The 20,455-nt window shown below is 40.3% G+C and overlaps 2 protein-coding genes across 4 annotated transcripts; one reads left to right on the plus strand and one right to left on the minus strand.

Annotated features, from left to right (window-relative positions):
* The first annotated feature begins 6,503 nt into the window (after positions 1 to 6,503).
* On the plus strand, positions 6,504 to 14,137 carry eif3d (eukaryotic translation initiation factor 3, subunit D). Its single transcript, XM_030735833.1, has 16 exons — positions 6,504 to 6,639; positions 8,706 to 8,831; positions 9,173 to 9,218; positions 9,548 to 9,684; positions 9,768 to 9,853; positions 9,956 to 10,028; positions 10,614 to 10,735; positions 10,815 to 10,947; positions 11,032 to 11,179; positions 11,829 to 11,959; positions 12,060 to 12,145; positions 12,314 to 12,443; positions 12,926 to 13,068; positions 13,228 to 13,420; positions 13,509 to 13,602; positions 14,028 to 14,137. The coding sequence occupies exons 2-16, from the start codon at positions 8,709 to 8,711 to the stop codon at positions 14,039 to 14,041; spliced, it is 1,659 nt and encodes a 552-aa protein (XP_030591693.1). The 5' UTR covers positions 6,504 to 6,639; positions 8,706 to 8,708; the 3' UTR covers positions 14,042 to 14,137.
* Positions 14,138 to 14,342: 205 nt separating this feature from the next.
* On the minus strand, positions 14,343 to 18,614 carry sult3st1 (sulfotransferase family 3, cytosolic sulfotransferase 1). Of its 3 annotated transcripts, XM_030735836.1 has the most exons (8): positions 18,540 to 18,567; positions 18,412 to 18,421; positions 17,014 to 17,162; positions 16,726 to 16,925; positions 15,959 to 16,085; positions 14,867 to 14,961; positions 14,604 to 14,775; positions 14,343 to 14,525 (listed from the first exon to the last, which is right to left on the minus strand). In XM_030735836.1, exons 3-8 carry the CDS (start codon positions 17,153 to 17,155, stop codon positions 14,416 to 14,418), a joined length of 846 nt encoding a protein of 281 aa, XP_030591696.1. In that variant the 5' UTR covers positions 17,156 to 17,162; positions 18,412 to 18,421; positions 18,540 to 18,567; the 3' UTR covers positions 14,343 to 14,415. The 3 variants fall into 3 exon arrangements, with proteins under 3 accessions (XP_030591696.1, XP_030591695.1, XP_030591694.1); XM_030735835.1 differs by lacking the exon at positions 18,412 to 18,421 and having other exon boundaries at positions 18,540 to 18,614; XM_030735834.1 differs by having other exon boundaries at positions 18,412 to 18,551.
* Positions 18,615 to 20,455: the final 1,841 nt, after the last annotated feature.

Genomic DNA, 20,455 nt, shown 5'->3' on the forward strand with positions numbered 1-20,455 from the left:
CTCCCAAGTTTTTAAACACCCCTTAAACACCCAGAGAAAAGAGCATAGTTGAAGTCACCAGCCACTTTATTAGGTACACCTGTTTAACTGCTTAGTAAAGATCTAATCAGCCTAAATGAATCGAGTTGACAGCAACTGTTTCTGAACCACATCTGAACTATTAAAGTCCACGGCATTAAAAGGTGACACATGCACATTTAAGGCGATTTTTGCCTCTACCAGAAGACTCAAAAGCAGCCTGATATCTGACAGAGGTGTCAGCTCATTGCACTCTTCTCAGGAACAAAGCAAACCGAAAGAGGACACAACAGAACAATCTTATGTGTGTGTGTGCGTTGACTCGGAAAACAACACAGGATACGTTTTGTTCCAGCAAAGGTTGAGCTTCAAGCTGGTGCCTGATTTTTGTCTGTTGCTTACATAAATATAGAGAAAAAGGTCTGGGAAACAGTACAAATTGCTTCCTGGGAAGTGCATATATGGATGCATTTAAAATAAATCAATAAAAAAACAAAACAAAAACACAGAATCCAGGAAATGAGTTTCCTGCAGAGTGCTTCAGGCTCTCTGCCGAATGCGTCCCCTAATTTCTAAATTTAACATACTGTAAACCCGAGTCTGTGAGTCTGACATTTAAATTTAAATATGATGGATTTATTGTGCAAATGCAGGTCTGGGAATGATTATAAAGCTTTGGTAAACAGTGCACTCTACTGTGCAGAGATTTTAAAACTGCAATATGCTTTGATATCCCGAGGAAGGATAGCCACGAGAAAGAGGAAGACCATGTGACATCTATTCTATTCTGTTCTATTCTATTGGAATCTTCTGCCTTGATCCTGTTTGAGAACCACGCACAACATGTTTGACAGCCAAATGTTTGCTACTGTTAACATTTACTGTAACTTTGATGGGAGGAAAATCACAGCAATGTGTGAATTATCTGAGAACTTCTTGTTCACAGGTAGCCAATCACACAGCCCCTGATTCCAGTCCTGACCAACAGGTTTGTGGTGCCACAGTGGGGGGAAAAAAGGTACAAAATGACTGAAGACATCCAAACTAACCATGAAAAGACTCAAAGTGATCAGAGCAATCTGACCACAAAGAAACTCAAACAGCTGCAGAATGCTGCAAAAAGGCTGCAAAGACAAAATCTCATCAAGAAGAGGCAGAAGTGCCAGAACAGAATGTAAAATTACTGCAGAGGGATGCAGAAACAACCATGAAGAGGATAAAATGATCAAAAAGATACACGAAACACTGAAAGAGATTCAAAGTAACGACTGAAAACTAACATATGAATGAAAATGTGATGCAAAACAACCAATACACACATGTTGGTTTTACGTAGCAGGTTTGTGGGCGCGCTCATGCATTTTATGGTAGATGGAAGTCTAACACAGCAGCCAGCTTCTGCAGCAGATTAGCATAAAGAATGTAAACAGCAAACTTGTCTCCGTCTAATAAAATCATCCCCAGCACCACGTGCTCCTCTTTCAGTGAATCCATGTGATCGCTTTAAGTCTCCTTGTAGCTTTATGGTCGTCTGGTCTTTGTGGTTGCTTTCGTGGTCATCTGGCATCTCTTTTTTGGACATTCAGTAAATCTTTGTGATAATTTTGTGTCACTTTGTAGCTGTTTGTTCTGCTGCATCTCTTTGTAGCCTTTTGATTATCCTCAGATTTCCCAGCTCGGGCCCTGGGCTCGTGCCCAGCGTGCTCAGTAATCTTCCCATGCAGCTGCCGCTCTGCTTCTGAACACAAGTGAAACACGCCTCAAAGGCAATATTAACGCCTGCTATAAAGTGGAAATTGAACAAGGGTATTAATGTGGAGGGATGCTTGTTGGGTTTTTTTTCTGCAGAGTTGGACTTTTTTAAAAATGAAATATAAAGATAAAAACTTTTTTTATGCTCTAACCTGTTTGACCTAAATGGTTAAATTATCCTTGTAAGTTCATCCAGAATGCACTTCGAGCTTTTTTCCAGTGAATTATGAGAAAGCAGATAAAACGTCGAGTGCTCGATTCTCTTCCTCTACAGACACAAGTGCGCCGTGGAAACGGTGATGTATCCCATGGCGCCGATGCTCAGCGTCTGTTACAGAAACAAGATATTGGCTTTAAATTCGTGACACTCAGAGTGTAAAATAGATCTGGTTGCAGTTTTTATACAGAACGTTTTTCAGCCCTGAAAAGTCCCAAAATCTTTCACAGTGTGAAGGTAAAATTTTGCATGTTTCATTAAATATGCTGAAGTTATTGTACAAAATACAGGCTTTTTTATTGTTATTAAATTCCCTGTTTGCTTTCCTTCTTTCCTTTATTATGTTTATTAAGTTCTGAAGCTTTTTTCTGTCTTCAAACGTTTGTCTGATGTTTGTTGAAATGTTAAAAATGTTAAACGATGAAGTTTCACAGTGACAAATATTTTTAGCATTTCTGTGTTGGCTTCATTTTCCAGCTGCTTGGTCCAACCTGTGAATGTCTGGGACCAATTCCATTTACATTATACATGCTTCCCTTAGGCAGTATTATTAGGAAGCATTGCATACATTTTCATTGCTATGCAGATGATACCCAGCTTTATGTATCCATGAAGCCAGATGACACACATCAATTAGTTAAACTGCAGGAATGTCTTGGATGACCTCTAATTTCCTGCTTCTAAATTCAGATAAAACTGAGGTTATTGTGCTCGGCCCCACAAATCTTAGAAACATGGTGTCAAACCAGATACTTACTCTGGATGGCACTGGGGGGAGGGGGGGGGGGGGCATGTTGTGTGACAGATGTTGCTGCTACTGTACAGCAGCAATGCAGAGAAACATGAAGTCTCCCAAAAATAAACCTCTACGCCACACGGCAGCCGTGCTGTTTCTTTCCACCCTCTGTGTGAGGCTGTAACAGATATTCTTTCTGGTTAACAGAAATAGTTACATTCATATCCCCATCGAGATACATAATAAAATCACTTAGCACACACTGCACTGACCATCTGTTGTCAGCGCTGGTCCAGAAATCCCAGAAGGACATCTGTGGGCATGTTTGATGTGACTCACTGCCAAGCTGCCCGGAGACAATCAACACAGAAAACAAGGAAAATGTCAAAGTGCACCGAGGTGCTGCGTCTGTTTCGTTAGGGCTTGACTAGACGATGGGAATGCAGATGTGCAAAAAGACTTGCTGATATGCAAAGATGGAAGCATCTCTCATCACCTGCCTGATCCCTGAGCAGCACAAAGAGCCGACGCTGCTGCAGGAGAAGCCTTTTTTTTTTTATCTTTATTTAACCAGGAAAAACAAACACACAGAGATTAAAATCTCTTTTTCAAGAGTGTCCTGGCCAAGACAGCAGCAGCACAATTAAGAGGACTTTAAGCAGAAAGCAGCGATACATAGCAACAGGATAAGATTGAACAGGTATAAAAAGAATGTCATTAAATCATCTACTACTCAATGTAGTCACTCGCAGATTGATTAAAAGTGCCTTAAACTCATTTATTTATTTCTGTCTGCCAAATTCACAACAGTCGCACACACACACAGACTCCTTTTTGTGTTTTAATCAGATTTCCTGACCTTTGCGCTACATGAGTAACATCTTAATTGGATCAGGGATTAGTTCAGAAACCACTCTCGAGGCCTCCGAGGTGATGTGCACCTGATTTACATTTGTCAAGCTCTTTTGACAGAATGTGTGTGAGATTAAGCTCTAATTGCGTGCATAACGAGCATTAAAAAGGCAAAATAAAATACAACATTCTGACAATAAAGGGGAGTGCATGACTCTCGTATCTGCTGTGCAAAACAAGGAGAGAAGCAATAAGAGAGGGTGAAGGACACGAGCTCAGAAGCAAACTCGTTTTCTTCTAAGGTGAACTTTGCTCCATATCGTTGAGAGCTGTGCTCTACAGCATCACAACCTGCTCAGAGATGAAAAAAGAAAGAGAGACAACACAAGAAAAGCAAAGAAAGACACCACTCATACAAGGCAACATTTGGTAACAGCAGCTTTTTTGGAATACAAAAAAAAAAGCTTGGAAGAGGGACTTTTTCTGTAGAATGAGGAAACCCAATACTGTGTGCAGCTGTTAATCATACAGCTTAATAAAACCTCCAGTCAGTGCCTGCAACACACTGCACAAACATCAACACAGACACCTGCAGTTCTCAGGTGGCAAACAGTGTTGTTTATGCTGTAGGTTCACCTGCACCTCCCCAGAAATGTGACTGCACTGTGTGGTGGTGCATACTGCCATAGGGCGATATGGAAACATGACACTGAGCTGCAAAAAGATTCTGAATTCTCCTCTGAAACAAAATGTAGTAAAAAATAATGCCAGTGTCCAGTGAGCACCGTGCCTCTCGCCCTCTGAGAGCTGAGATAGGCCCCCTCACAACCCTGCATGAGGATGGATGGATGGATGGATGGATGGATCTGCCACTGACTGAACAAAAATTACCACATATATCCAAATGACTCAAGTGGATTTTGGAAGATTGGTCCCCTAAACTGGATACAGCTCTTCAGTCTCTTTTCATGTTAGTAATATAGAATGGATGTCATCACATCTGTTGCACTTATTAGAATATATTATTAATATTATTATTATTATTAGAATAAATTATATGGAATAAATAGAAATGCAGAAATTCGCAAGTACTTTCCTGTTTAAATTGATTTAAAACTTTATTAAAATATATGTTATAAAATATTTATAATTGGAAAGGCTTTTTATAAAGCGTAAAAGGTGTTGTAGTTTGTGTACAGTTGACATAATTTGTGATTTCAAGTGGATTTGTCACCAATACAAAAAAGAAGCATTAAATTCATTCTGATTTTTTAAAACTTTTATTTAGTTGTTTTATTTTGAAGGTTGTCCCCGGAAGTGCAAACATGGTAGCCCTCCAGTGGTCAAAGCGAGAAATTACTGCATTGTGTTTAAATTTACTCGTTCTCTTTCACAAACAACGTTTAACGTTGTTAAAATCTCTTAAATACTTATGGAAATCCACAGGTACGATCTGTTGTTGCTGAGATGATTAAACAAAAAATTATTGTTGACAAACTGCAGGATTTTGGGCTGTTTTAGAAACATTTTCTTGACTTTGGTGGCGTTGACCGTTAACAGGCGCTCACAAGCAATTCCTTGTAGTTGCTGCCCTCTAGCGGTGATAGTGGGGAACTTCAGCACCCAATGAGTGCCAAGTTAGACGCGATAGCATAGCGCAAGGTCCGGTGAGTACTTTCAAAATAAAATCCCACCGCCAAAGTGAAGATTTGCAAACCTTAAAAGAAAGCAAAATAATACAAAAAGATCGTAATAGGCAAAAATACAGAACTTACAAAGGTCTACAGTCTCTTTTCATGTTAAAAACATTGAATGAATGTCATGACAGCCGTGGCATTTATTATTATTATTGTTATTATTGTTATTATTATTATTATTATTAGAATACATTAAATAGAGCAAATAGAAATGCAGAAATTTGCAAATACTTTCCTTTTTAAATTGACTGACATTAAAAATATATGTTATAAAATATTTATAATTGGGAAGGCTTTTTATAAAACACAAGAGGTGTTTTAGTCTGTGTACAGTTGATATAATTTTTGGTTTCAAATGGATTTGTCACCAAAAAAAAAAAAGAAAGCATTAAATTTATTCTGTGTGATTTTTGTTTGTTTGTTTAGTTGTTTTATTTTGAAGGTTGTCCTCGGAAGTGCAAACATGGTATTAACGTTCAGAATAAAAACACTGAGCCCTCCAGTGGTCAAAGTGAGAAATTGCTGCACTATGTTTATATTTACGCTTTCAGTTTTCACAAAGTTGTTAAAATCTCTTAGATACTTTTTAAAATCCACAGGTACGATCTGTTGTTGCTGTGATGATTAAAAATCAAATTATTGTTGACAAACTGCAATATTTTGTGATTTTTAGAAACATTTTCTTGACTTTGGTGGCGTTGACTGTCAACAGGCGCTCACGTGCATTTCTTGTAGTTGCTGCCCTCTTGCGCTGATAGTGAGGAACTGCGGCACCCAACGAGTGCCAAGTTAGACGCGATAGCATAGCATAAGGTCCGGTGAGTACTTTCAAAATAAAATGCCACGGCCATGGCGAAAACTCGAAAACGTTAAAAGAAAGAAAAATACTACAAAAAGATCGTAATGGGCAAAAATACACAACATACAAAGGTCTACAGTATTATTGTATGAATAGGCGCTGCATCACTCTGTAACAGTACAGAAAATTAAACTTTATAATTCGAGATTTTGCAAATACCATTTTAAAGGGCTGGTGAATGTTTTCACTTTTGACCATTTTGTGTTTAATTCGCTCTTTGGTTTCACTGCCTGTTTAATTCATTACTTGAATTAAACACTTAATTCATTACTTAATTCATTACTTGAATTAAACACCTTAATGTGTTTTTGTCATTTTCGTGTGTAATTTAAAAGTAGCAGTTATTTTATTTTGTAGAATACACACGCCCGCTGATGCCATAACTCAGCAGGAAATCCGGCGTTTTACGACACTTGGCGCTTCCTTTTCATACCGGCATTGTGGGGACAGAACAGCGACTGAACAGTGGCCGGACTAAAAGACTCCACAGACTGACGCATCATTCACGGTGAGACTGGAGAAAACACGCAGAGACACGCGAAAAGCGGCAGTTTTCAGCAGCGTTTCGAGTTAAATCTCAGAGATTTGTTTTTATGTGCGTGACGCTCTCCACACGGTTAGCTTAGCATTGCTAGCGCGACCACCTGGCAGTGAGGCGTTAGCATTAGCTGCGAAGAGCTAACAGGCCCGGCAAATCCAGTGCAGCGGTTAAACTCTGCTTCAGAAACTAGTAATGTAGTCATGTAATTTTCAGTCTCGCTAATGGTTGAAATCTTATGACCGCGTAATCACATGCAGGCCAGCGCCGATCAGTACTTTATGGTACGGGCTTTGAAGCAGCATCGTTAGGGTTGTGAAGCGATCCTCGTCAGCTCTGCTGTGCACTTAGTCTGCTTTGGAGACTAAGTGCACAGCAGACTAAGTGCACTTAGTCTGCTTTGGAGATGGTGTTTTGGGGTCGTCTGTTGTTGGGAGTGTACCAGATGTTATCATCAAGGGCGTTTTCCCCACACAGAACTGGTTCTTTTCGGGGTTTTTTACTCTGGTTTTTAGCTGGTTTCTCCTAAACCTCAGACAACAGTTCATATTTAGCACAGCTGTGGCCATTTGCAGTTTTCTTTGGGCCACATTTGGATTTGACTCAGGGTGAGTCTACAGGGACGCCTCATCCGAAATGGACTAGGTGTCGCACATTTGTTTGGGGGGGGATTTGTGGTGTAGTAACTGAGCCATAAGTGCCAAAAGTAGGCAAGACTCCTTCGTGTTATGCTGCCTCACCCTAAAATCTGTTCAAGCGCATCAACCCTCATTTCACTTTTTTGTGCAGCCTTTAATGTTTAAACTCAGCACAGCAGCTATGAGACCTCACTGCCCCCTGGTGGTTTAATTGTGGAGTAACACAAACGTACTGGGCTCACATCAACTAGACCACAGGGTCCTACGTGGTGTACCGAGGATGTTATAACACAACTGTAATGACCAGTTGTTTAATGAGCTATATCAGTGCTTTGTGGGCACTTATTTAACAACAGAGCCAAATTCTTTTCTCTGTTTCTTCAAAGGGATCCAAAGTCTGTGGTGAGAGATATTTCTTTAATGCCTGACAAGTTTAAAGTACTGAGAAATAACAAATGGGGGCAGCACGGGGCTCTGGTTTGCTTCCACAGTCCAAAGACAAGCAGTTAGTGGGGTTAGGTTAACCAGTGAGTCTATAGGTGTCCCATAGGTGTGAATAGTTTTGTGTCTCTGTGTGTTAGCACTGTGACAGACTGGCCACCTGCCCAGGGTGTACCCCTGCCTCTTCCCCTATGGCAGCTGGGATAGGCTCCACACATGTAGCTGACTGGAAGGCAAAAAAAAAAAAAAAAAAAAGAAGTGTCTTCATCTGATAATAGCAGCTGTTCATATATATATATATATATATATATATATATATATATATATATATATATATATATATATATATATATATATATATATATGTGTATGTATATATATATATATGTGTATGTATATATATATATATATATATATCTATATATATATATATATCTATATCTCTATCTATGTGTCTGTCTCTCTCTCTCTCTCTGTGTCTGTCTCTCTCTCTCTCTCTCTGTGTCTGTCTGTCTGTGTCTCTGTGTCTCTGTGTCTGTCTGTCTGTCTCTGTGTCTGTCTCTGTGTCTGTCTGTGTGTGTGTGTGTCTGTCTGTGTGTCTCTGTCTCTCTGTGTATCTGTCTCTCTCTCTGTCTCTGTATATATATGTATATGTGAGCCTGGATCCACCTCTCACTGTCTAGTGAGGAGCCCAATGGTGTGCAAATCTTGTGGTTATTTGCAAAATTGTATTTCTCTTATTCAGCCTTAAATCATGGAGTTGATTTTCAGGGGTCAGTGATGACTAGCCCACTGCGCAAGCTGATCAGTGCCTGTTTCTTTTAGTGCACTGCTGAAGAAACCAGTGCTGTTCATTGCCTGAGACCCTGGATGTGCTTTCCACTATCAATCACCTGGACCTTGATGGTTTTTAATGTTTGGTCTCTGACGTCTGATATCTTTTCCCCTTGTATTCAGGTCATGGCAAAGTTCCACGCCCCTGTGATCCAGGACAACCCGTCCGGCTGGGGTCCATGCGCAGTCCCAGAAAAGTTTAAAGACATGCCCTACCAGCCGTTCAGCAAAGGAGACCGACTGGGAAAGGTTTGTTATCAGTTCTCCTCTGAAAGAAGGGAAAGAAAGTTTTCCTGAATTTTCCTTAAAGCTGAACAGGTCACCTAATAATCAGAAGGTTGGTGGTTCGATCCCTCGCAGCTCCAGTCTGTCTGCCAAAGTATCCTTGGGCAAGATACTGAGCCCCAAATTGTTCTCCGATTCGTTCATCTCAGTGTGAATTTTAGATAGAAAGGTGTAGAAAAAAGTGCAGGTTTGAATGGGTGTAAATGGATGAATGAGGCATGTTGTTTAAAGTGCTTTGAATGCTCAAGTAGAGGAAAAGTGCGACGTAAGAACCAGTCCATTTACTTACTTTGTGTGTCTGACAGGTTGCTGACTGGACTGGAGCTACTTACCAAGACAAGAGATACACAAGTAAGTGAGACAGCTGCACAAAATCGGCCTCATATGGACATTTTTATTTGGCTTATTTTCTTTCATGCAGATTGCCTTTGATCTAAAATAGTATTCAGATGAAAATACAGACTTTAATACAGCTGATTTTCAAGCAGATTTGTTAAGCAAATGATGTGGAAAAGGGCAAGGTGTTCCTGTGTTTAATGAAACCATGGGATGGATTAGACCAAAAAATTGTTTAATTTACAAGTGATTACATTTTTCTCATTTCTACTGTGCTTTACTCTTGTTTGCTTTGTGGTTTATCATTGGTGTCTTAAGTATTCACATGTTTATTTTGTTTTCAGATAAGTATTCCTCTCAGTTTGGAGGTGGCAGTCAGTACGCCTACTTTCACGAGGAGGATGAGACAAGCTTCCAGTTGGTGGACACCGCCAAGACTCAGAAGACGGCCTACCAGAGGAACCGCATGAGGTTTGCTCAGGTACGACAGATCATCGCTGAGTGGGGGGATTGTGAGTCACACGTTTTAGGACTTCAGTAACAGGATGGTGTTTGTTTTCACAGAGGAACTTGCGCAGGGACAAAGACCGCAGGAACATGACGCAGTTCAACATGCAGACACTTCCCAAGAGCGCTAAGCAGAAGGAGAGGTGAGATCCGCTGGAGAGGAGGTCACATCTGAACAGTTTTTTTTTCCCCCCGAGAGGTCAAATCAGGATTTGAAGTTTGATCTCATGTTTTTGTCTTTTCAGGGAGCGAATGCGGCTGCAGAAGAAGTTCCAAAAGCAGTTTGGGGTCCGTCAGAAATGGGACCAAAAATCCCAGGTATTTGTTTACTGTTTGTCAGTCACATAGCAGAACATTCATTTTAACTTCGTTTTCATATTATGAAAATTAAATATATATATATATTGTGGCAGTTTGATGATTTTCTTGGTGATATGATGGGAAGGATGTCTGTTGGCTTTAGGTTTGACTTTTGTTTAATTTTATTAAGGAAACCATCAAGAAAATAACTGGAAGCTAAACTGATAATAGAATATTTGACCCCGACATGAGCTTAAGTTTCACAAATACTGCAGCTCGAGCTGTAAAGACGAGGCTCAGGTCAGTCCTAGTGAACCGGACCTTGTATCATCTATTACAGCCTAGTTTTGTAATGCAGCACAGGTAAAGAATTATCAACAGGTGCTGCTTTAAATCTCAGTCCTCAATAATAAGATTTACATTTTTTTTCTTTTTCCTCTGACTTGATCAGTTTTATGACTCAGATCATTTTTAAACTCGTGTAAAGAAAGTGAGGATAATGCGATCCTAAGATTTTAAAATAGACTGAAAGGTGTTTGTACCCTGGTGTGTAGTTGATTCCGCTGTTGAGGGTTTTAGTTACATCTGTCTGTGATCATGAAGGCCCAGCTGAAGCCCAGAGACTCTTCTGTGGAGGTGAGGAGTGACTGGGAGGTGAAGGAGGAGATGGACTTCCCTAGACTGATGAAGATGAGATACATGGAGGTGTCTGATCCTGCTGACATGTAGGTGAAGCTCAGCTGCTTTTTGTAATTATTGATTAGGGGAAAATACAGATATTGATGAGCTTCATGTTTCCTGCAGTGAGTGCTGTGGTGCTTTGGAGTACTACGATAAGGCCTTTGATCGAATCACCACCCGCAACGAGAAGCCCCTGAAAAGCATCAAAAGGATCTTCCACACTGTTACCACCACCGACGACCCTGTCATCCGCAAGGTAAAAAAATCATTTCCATAAAGATATTCCTGTCTGAAATCCGTCTCTGTGGGAGCTTTCTTACATGTTTTTCCCTCCCTTCAGCTGGCTAAGACTCAGGGTAACGTGTTTGCCACTGATGCCATCTTGGCCACTTTGATGTGCTGCACGCGCTCAGTCAACTCCTGGGACATCATCGTGCAGAGAGTGGGCAACAAGCTCTTCTTCGACAAGCGAGACAACTCAGACTTCGGTGAGAGATCTGCTGACACCAGCAGCTGGGTTCACTCAGCTGTTTTAGACTTAATTTGCTCTTAGATACAAGTTTGACTCTTTATTTTATTTTATTATTATTTTAATCAACATGATTGAAATCTAGCTTGAGTAAACTGGCTTGTGACCAGGCTTTTTCCTACATAAAGGAAAATCACAAGGATTGTAATGAAAACATTTTTAACCATTTTTAGTTGGGGTCACATTTACTCAAGTATAGCATACATCTTTGTCGAGGAACTGGCTTAAGTATTATAATGCAGACCCGCTGCCTTAGCTGTGTGTGGCTCCATAATGCTTATGTGGATTGTCACCACCCAGTGGAACATTCTGAGTGAAAACTCTGACAACATCTTAAAGGAAAACAAAACAACTCCCAGAACATCAGCGTAGCAGGAGACTGCAGTGAGTCTGCTGAAAGCAGCCCTGAAAAAAGTCGTTCAGGGACTCAGACTTCAGTTCCCATGGTGGGGAGAAATGGCCTGCATTCAGCAGTGAACCTGACTAACTTGTATCAGACATCCTGCTACAGTGTCTCAGTTCTCCTGTTGATGCTGGAGCTTAACTGATTATCTTCCTGATGTGGTGCTTCAGCACTGAATGCTCTGATTTCTAACTGTTTCTCTCAGATTTGCTAACTGTGAGCGAGACTGCCAATGAGCCTCCTCAGGATGAGGGCAACTCCTTCAACTCTCCTCGCAACCTGGCGATGGAGGCCACCTACATCAACCACAACTTCAGCCAGCAGTGTTTACGCGTGGTACGGAGTCAAAGCCCCACCCTTTTTCTGTGCTAAGCTAAGTTAGCCTTATTCTAGACTGGATTGTGAGAGTGAGTTTTGGCTTTTTTTTCCACCGCAGGGTGGAGAACGTTACAAGTTTCCTAACACCAACCCATTTGTGGAGGAGGATATGGACAAGAGTGAGGTGGCATCTGTAGCCTACAGGTAAGCATTCGAGTCCATCTTTTACTTGATGTTCAGTAATTTTTAAATAAATTTCACAGCCATTTCTAATCTTACCAGCTGAACAGGGTGGTGTTTTAACTACTGTAGTGAGCATTATTGGATATAATTCCTGCTTCCACTCCAGCTGATGGTTTGACTGTGTCGCAGGTACCGTCACTGGAAGCTCGGGGATGACATCGACCTGATTGTCCGCTGTGAGCATGACGGCGTCATGACTGGAGCCAGTGGAGAAGTGTCCTTCATCAACATCAAGACCCTAAACGAGTGGGACTCCAGGGTGAGACAGGAAATGCGTTTAGTGGACTTACTTTAAGTAGAACTAAATCAGTCAGGCTCATCTGTTCACTTCTTTGACCACAAGATGGCTGTAAAAGGAGGTAGGACTCCTTCATAACTTCTGGAAACTATAGTTGAAGGTCAGCCCATTGTTTGTGGTCGGGTGCACGAGTGTTGAGTCAGTTCTTGGTGACCAAGATCTCCTAGAGACAGGTCCTTCCAGATTTCTCACCTGATACAGAACAGAATCTGTGCTGTCTCAAATTATGGTTGTTGCTCTTGGCTGCATCAGTCTGCTGTATATTTTCAGCGAGTAAAGAAAAGTGGCAGCAGATGTTCAGATTCAGACACAGTGACATAAATTTTGTGAACCCAGGATGTACAGATGCTGAAATAAACTCCCAAAAAAGTATATGTCAGTGGAGCTGCTCTTCACTGATAGCTTAGCTCCACCTATATCTGAGTATTTGTTTTGTCTTGTAGTATTGTAATGGGGTGGACTGGCGCCAGAAGCTGGACTCGCAGAGAGGAGCCGTCCTGGCCACCGAGCTAAAGAATAACAGCTACAAACTGGCCCGCTGGACCTGCTGCGCCATGCTGGCCGGATCCGAGTACCTCAAACTGGGGTGAGAAAAGTTTGTTTTACTCCCATGTGTGAATAAAATGTGTGCCGTTCAGTGACTGAGAGGAGGGATCCAGTTGCTTCTTACAGTGATCGTAAGTGAAGGCAGCAGCTTATTAAACTGATGAAATCTGGACTGACTGCATCACTCTGGTCTCTCCAGGTATGTATCTCGGTACCACGTCAAAGACTCCGCTCGCCACGTCGTCCTGGGCACCCAGCAGTTCAAACCTAACGAGTTCGCCAGCCAGATCAACCTGAGCATGGAGAACGCCTGGGGAATCCTGCGCTGTGTCATCGACATCTGCCTCAAGCTGGACGAGGGCAAGTACCTGATCCTGAAGGACCCAAACAAGGTGAGCCGGCTCAGAGTGCAGAGGAACTGAAAGGAAGCTGGGAGGTGTCGGAGATCACAAACTGATATTCTGTGTTTCCCATCTGCAGCAAGTGATCCGTGTATACAGCCTGCCTGATGGGACCTTCAGCTCTGATGAAGAGGAGGAAGAAGAGGAGGATGAAGAGGATGAGGAGGAAGAAGGTATGGTCTTGGGGCTACATTTGCCACCATTTCTCCCTTATAGTGCTCTACAATCTTTGTTTTAATTCATTCTTACATAAGTCTATCTCTGGGGTTGGGAAGGTCATTTTCCTGTCTCCCTGTAGCTTTGACAGGAAACTAGATGATTATGGAAATGACCAGTGGTTCTTTTTTTAGCATTAACTTTTATTTAGCTTTGCTGTGATTCTTCACATTATCCAATTGTAAAATCTGCAGCCTATACTCAAAGTTAAAAGCATCCTCTGAATTTGGCCTCAGCCCCTCAGCATGGATGTTAATGCAGGACCATCATTCTTTGTGTTGCTGTTTTCTTGTTTGTTTGTTTTTTGTTTTTGAATGTTCATATCAGATTTTTCTTTGGACCTTTTATTAATCCTTTTACTCTAAAACTGTTTTCATTTCAGATGATGATAATTGAAGTGTGGCGTCAACTACAGTGACCAAAACAGCCTTCATAGAGAAACAGTTTAAATCCTTTTGACATTAAATAAAGGCAACAGATTATACAACTGCTTTTAATGTTTTGTGTTTTATTTCATGTGCTGAAGTTCAAAATGTGTATCAGAGCATTTTCTAGCTGAACACAGTGGACACAACATCGAGCTTGATGTGATGAGCGAGGCTGAAAGTGGATGAATTTCATGTTCTATTCAAATATGATCCAAAACAAGACCATAAACTAAATGGAGACTGTGTTCAAGACACAAAATACATTTAGATTTGCTTAAAATTTTAATACCATGACTTCTTAAAATCCTGGGGAACCCTGAAGAGCTGCTGTGGCTGCTCTGCTTATTCCCAGATGAACTTCAGAGACAAATCACCAAGTTTCTCCTGAAGGACTTGATCGACTCTTTCACTCTGTGCAACAGTCAGTGTGTTCTTCCAGTCTCCAATCTGACCTGTAATGAAGACAAAAACTCCAGATCTGATATCTGTTCATATTTTTCTGCACAGCAGCTGCAGGTCTGTTGTGTTACCTTTGCGCAGGAATTTTCCACTGAACGTCTTTTGTGTCATGTGCTCATAGTTTGCTTTCGGGTCATTCTTCATGGTAGCAAACTTGGATTTTTCCACGACTTGATCGATGGTGGCTTCAGTCAGATTTTTCCCCAAGAAACTGCTGAGCTTCTTCACCACTCCCTTCAGGTCCTGAAAGAGAAGCAGGAACACAGCAGAGAAAAGATCTCAAACTCTGATTTTTGTTTCTAATGAACAGCAAAAATGTGGAGAAACATCTTACCATAATCATGTCCTCATAGGTCAGAAAGAGGATGTTGTACTGGTCTCTGCTTGAATGCCACTCCCTGATGTGGTCAAAGAAGGATGATGGCGCTACTGTATGGTGGCAAAATGCAGGCAGTCATTTGGCATTTTCATTTAAAATCAAGTGTCTCTTGATTATATTTACCCCACTATCACTCATGTACAAACAGCATAGTATCAGGAGTGGGAAAAAAGTTTTTGCTGGAGAAATTTCACTTTTTGCATACATTTTACCAATAGATGGATAACTGCACGGTCCTCTTTGCAAATGATTAGGATGTTAGAAAATATCTCAGAATAAGTGACTTATGGCTGTTGGATTTTTAACTTTTCTCCAAAAGAATTGCAGAACAAAATCAGCATTTTAGGAAGTAAATATTTCACTTTGGCTTCAGTTGGATTCAGGTGTGTTTGACTCGTATATATTCTGATATTTTGAAATCTATAGAAGGTAACAGAATAGCAGTAATTTAAGAGATAAATGGGAATATGAGGTCAGCAGGGTATATGGTCTGATTGTGAGCTGATTGTGTGACTAATCTCTGCTTAGGAAAAACACATGCACTGCGTACTCTTCACATGAGTATATAGAAGGTCCTGGAGCATGTTTATGTCCAGGGCCCACTATGATAATAACCTGTCAATGGATTTTGATTCTTAGATTTATGTAAGATGTGATGTTATTTAAGAGAAGAAATGTGTGTACTAAGAGCTCAATCTGGAGAAAGTGTTTTATAATACCAGGAGCCAAATAAATATGGTACCTCTGTTTTATTTTTGCAGTACTGTATTGCATTTGATAGACATTTTTTTAAACAAATATACATTATCCGTCATGTCAAAAGTATTTTTGTGAAATAACGCGGGAAAGCATATAACAGCATAAAATATAGTATATGGGTGGGCTATTATTTATTAGTTTATGCCCTGAGTAAGTGTGTCAAACAATCCAGTTTGAAATAATCTTTTTCACTTCTTCCTGATCACATAAATATAAGTTATCATTGATCAGACCAAAACTATTCTTGGTCGTTATCACTATGCACATAGTGGATGTGAGGAACCTTACCATTTCCTGTCAGGTACCACTCAAAAAACTGATCGAAGCTCTCGGGTGTATCCAGGTCTGCAAAGGCTTTGCTGAAGTGATAATAAGACACAATGTTGTCCTTTGGATTCCTCATCAAATACACGATCTGACAAAAAAATAAATAAATAAAAACAGAGTCCAATCTTATGACACTTTCAAAATAATTAAGTCTGCAACAATAACTTGAATTTAAGTAGTTTATTAATTTCTACTAGTTTTAAGAGCTGTTTCATATAAATGCATATGCAACTTGTTTTCATCGGCTGTACATAAAAGCTGGATGTTGTGACCATGAGGTTCACTCACTGATTTGTGGAACACATTTTGAAGCTCATTCTGGCTGCCACTATGTTTTGCAGTCAGGAGTGTCTACGTTTCAGAAACGGAGCTGCTTACTCTGTTATCAGCTAACCTTGGTTATCAAGTTGCAGCCATAGATAGGATGAATTAATTTAGTTCTAATTATGAGGAATCGGGTAATCAATATACTTAGAAAAAAGCAGAATCTCACTGAAACTTGTCAGAAGTCCCAAACATTTGATGGTTCCTGCCTCCTTTTTTCCCTTTCTTGACAATAAAGCTTCAATAAAACTGCTTTTCTTGAAAAAATGTATCTTTTATTTCATATAATTAAGCTGAAAAATGATCAGCAGATATTTTTTAATGTATCATTTGTTACTTTGTCACACTGTATGTTTAGGCCTCCTCTTTCTTCAGGCAGGATTGAGCTTTTGTAAAGCACTGACCTTTGCCTTCTTGTCCTTCAGTCCTGGAGGCATGAGGTGCACAGGGAGATGTGAGGTGAAGAGCCTTGGAGAGGGACGAAGAGCATATTCACATATCTTGTACTCCAGCCATGGCATCTTCTGCCAGTTGAAAGAATCTTTATTGACATGTCCGTCCAGCTCATAGATAGAAATGATGATCTGCTGAGCCCATATAGTGCCTGTGGAGGAAAATCCATAAGATATTACATCTAATCAGTGGATCAGCCTGGCAAGAACAAAACTGCAAAATAATATGATGCTACTGACCTGATTTTGGATAAGTCACAAGGAAGACATCGCTGTCCCTTATTTCAAAACTCTGAAGGGAGTCGATGTATTCGGCAGTTGCATGACCGACCACAAAGTTGTAGTTCTTATACCTGCACAGACGGTCCCTGATCTGCTCCATGTTAGTTCTGAATCACAGAGACAAATAAGAAAGAAGCATAAAACATGAAGAATGTGTGGAAAAACCTCACAGGTAAAGGTGCAGCAGCTGGACTTCAGATTGATTTGTGATTTGTTATTTTTCAGCTAAGCAGTTAAGCAGTTAAGCAGTTAGGTTATAGTTTAACCGAATATTCCCAGGGGAAACACTACCTATGCTGTTTTTGTGTTTACATTTGACTTATGCTATGTCACTTATGCTACTGCTACTGCAGTAGCATGTTACTGCTGCCATCTTGTTTCAATAGATTCACACAGCTAACAAGGCAGTAAGATGCAGGGTACACCCCATACAGGTCACCAGCTTGTTGCAGGGCTTACACAGACAGAGAGAGGGAGACAACCATTCACACCTAATCTCAGTAACTGCATGTCTTCGGATTGTGGGAGGAAACCCATGCAGACACGGGGAGAACATGCAAACTCCACACAGCCAGAGGCCAGGCCAAGGCGGAATCGAACCCAGATTATTTACTGAGCAGTACCACCGTGCAGCTCAGTAACAAAAATATTTCTTACAATGTTGAACTGTCTGTTTAAATTTGGTAAATAAACAAACATGATAAAATTCAGCCCTGCTGAACACTGGTACATTAACATTTACAAATAACATTTGTCCATGGAACAATAAAAAAAAAATAAATAAAACTGTACAAGCAGAAAACCAGAAGGTGAACAAAAAAACAAAAACACCAAATATCTACTCTTTCAAACTCCGCATAGCAAGAGGCTTGGGCCAAGGTGGGAATGAACCCAGACCTTCTAGATGTCATTCCAGCTGTGGGGCAGCAGGGCTAACCATACACCACTGTGCTGCTGCAGATTAAGCCAGTCTGTTAAAACTGGTATCAACTAGATTTTTTAGTAGGTGCAAAACCTGGTGATATTAAGTTGTTTGAACTCAAACACATAATTACAATAAGATATACGCTCAAAAAGTACAGTCTACTCAGCATTAAAAAGTAATGTTTACATTCTAGGTAATTTTAAGTAATATGAACTCAATATTTTTAAGTCTAATCAAAATCTGGGTTTACAGTGTATTCACTATAGTAGGCTATTAATTCACAGTTTCTCAATACTCTGCACACAGACTTTATCAAGTAACATTATCAACAACATTGACCAAAATCAATGAGCTGCCCTGGGCTAAACACGGGAGAAAATTGCTGACACACACCAAACATTCATGGTTACATTTGAGGCTACGTTTCATACCTTTATTTGTCTTGTCACAAGGAGGTCCAAAAAGAAAAAAAATCCACACAAATATATTACAACTTCCACAGAAACACAATGCCTACATATAAAAACGGTCAGCAGAAAATTTCACTCCCATAACTCACCTCACACCACTACTCCAGCCGCTATCCGGTGGACACGTGAGTGCAGTTATAAATACCAAAAAAAAAAAAAAAAAAAAAAAAAAAAAGAGTAACACCCTCAACCCAAGTGCCAATGCGGTGCTGGCACACACAGCAAGCCCATACTAGGTTTCTATGACAGCTGGGATAGGCGCCAGCCCATAGACATATGTATATATGCTCCAGCCCCCCTGCGACCCTGTAAAGCAGTTGTTCCACAAGTGTGGGCCACAGAAAGAACAGCCATGCGATTTGAAATTACCAGGGTTATAATAGTTTTGGATTTTACATTATAGTTTAGTTTTAGTTAGTTTTTACTTTTTTTTCTCTAATTCAGTTAGTTTTAATTAGTTTTCAGAGTGGTTTTGCTCGTTTTTATTAGTTTTTATTTTTGGTTTTATGCTTAGTTTTAGTTAGTTTCAGTATTAGTTTTAGTATTTTCATACTTAATCAGGTACGCTTTAAAGATACCCTTTAAAGAAATATATTCAGCAACCAACTGTTCACAGACAGCAGAACTACATGCTAAATGTGTGTAATATTAAGGACACACATGAACATCAACAGGGAGAAACAAAGAACAATATGAACTCCAAAACTCGATAAATTCTACAATAAACTCCCAATAAAGTTCAGCCTCAGGGCAGCAGATTAATAACAGCTACATGTGGTGTTTGACAAAAACAAACTCCTTGAAGGAGTCAAAGCTCAAATCCAGCTGCATCCTGATGTTCTCTCCACCTGATGCTGCTTCTGTTTTGGAGCTAGCTTGGTTAGATGCTCGCTGATTAGACTTGCAGGGTCTTTGCGGCCTATGTAGCCTACGGAAGTGTCCGAACTCATGTCCGCATTTATGCATGTATAGCTGGATTGCGTGTGTTAATTACCTTGTGGTTGTGTGCTGGGGGTTTTTTGGTCCTCGCTCTTTGTGCTCAGTTTTTAGGGTGCAAACATATTTGTCCCTGTTTTTTCACTTTCTTCATTCCTTCACGTCCATTCCCATAGTTTCAGCAGCTCCCTCCAGGAATTTGCTGACATTTGTGAGTCCTTATATTGATGCTTTGATTATTAGTCCTGATTGTTATTATCTGACTGATAAAGTAGCCGGAAACGCACAAGGACTAAACACAACGTTGTGGCTGCGTTGACCCGACGAGTAGTCACGTTTCTCTGGAGGTGCAGGCCAGGTTGCCTTGTAGGATGAGAGCGGTTTCCGTAGCTGCCTTGTGTGCGCTTCTCAGGTCTACTTTGATGTTGGTGTTTTTTTTCCTGACTAAGAAGTGTTCCGTACATCATCCACAACATCATCCACAACAAGACACTCGCTGCTATCTGTGCTATCATAGTAAAAAAAAAACAAAAAAAAACACTCCACATGGGACTCTCTGAGGAGCAGCGCGGTGTGCGCACGCACGCACATGCGCACCCATTTGCCCGACGGCGTTCCGAGCTTAAACTCGGAGAGAGGAAAAAAATGATTTCATATCAATCCACAAGACTTTTGAAAAAATAACAATATCTATAATTTCAGTTAGTTTTAGTTAGTTTTGTAAACTCACAATTCAGTTTTAGTTAGTTGTCGTTTCTTCCTTTTAATTTTAGTTTTTATTTATTTCAGTTAACGACAATGTTTTTTCAATTTCAGTTTTCGTTATTTCGTTCGTTTTCGTTAACTATAATAACCCTGGAAATTACTTACAAGTATGCATAGTTACATATTGTATAAATGTATTTATATAAAGAGTGAATAAAAATGTTAATAGGAGGTGGTTACTTTGTGATATTATTCATCACTCTGACCGAAGTTTGCATTCCAGTGGCAGGTGGTTCACAGACTGGCATTAGCACTTTGCAGAGGACTGGGTAGTATTAGCTATTTATAGCAGCCTGTGTTGTTT

This window comes from Archocentrus centrarchus, chromosome 8, assembly GCF_007364275.1.
Source record: "Archocentrus centrarchus isolate MPI-CPG fArcCen1 chromosome 8, fArcCen1, whole genome shotgun sequence".
Classification (NCBI taxonomy): Eukaryota; Metazoa; Chordata; class Actinopteri; order Cichliformes; family Cichlidae; genus Archocentrus; species Archocentrus centrarchus.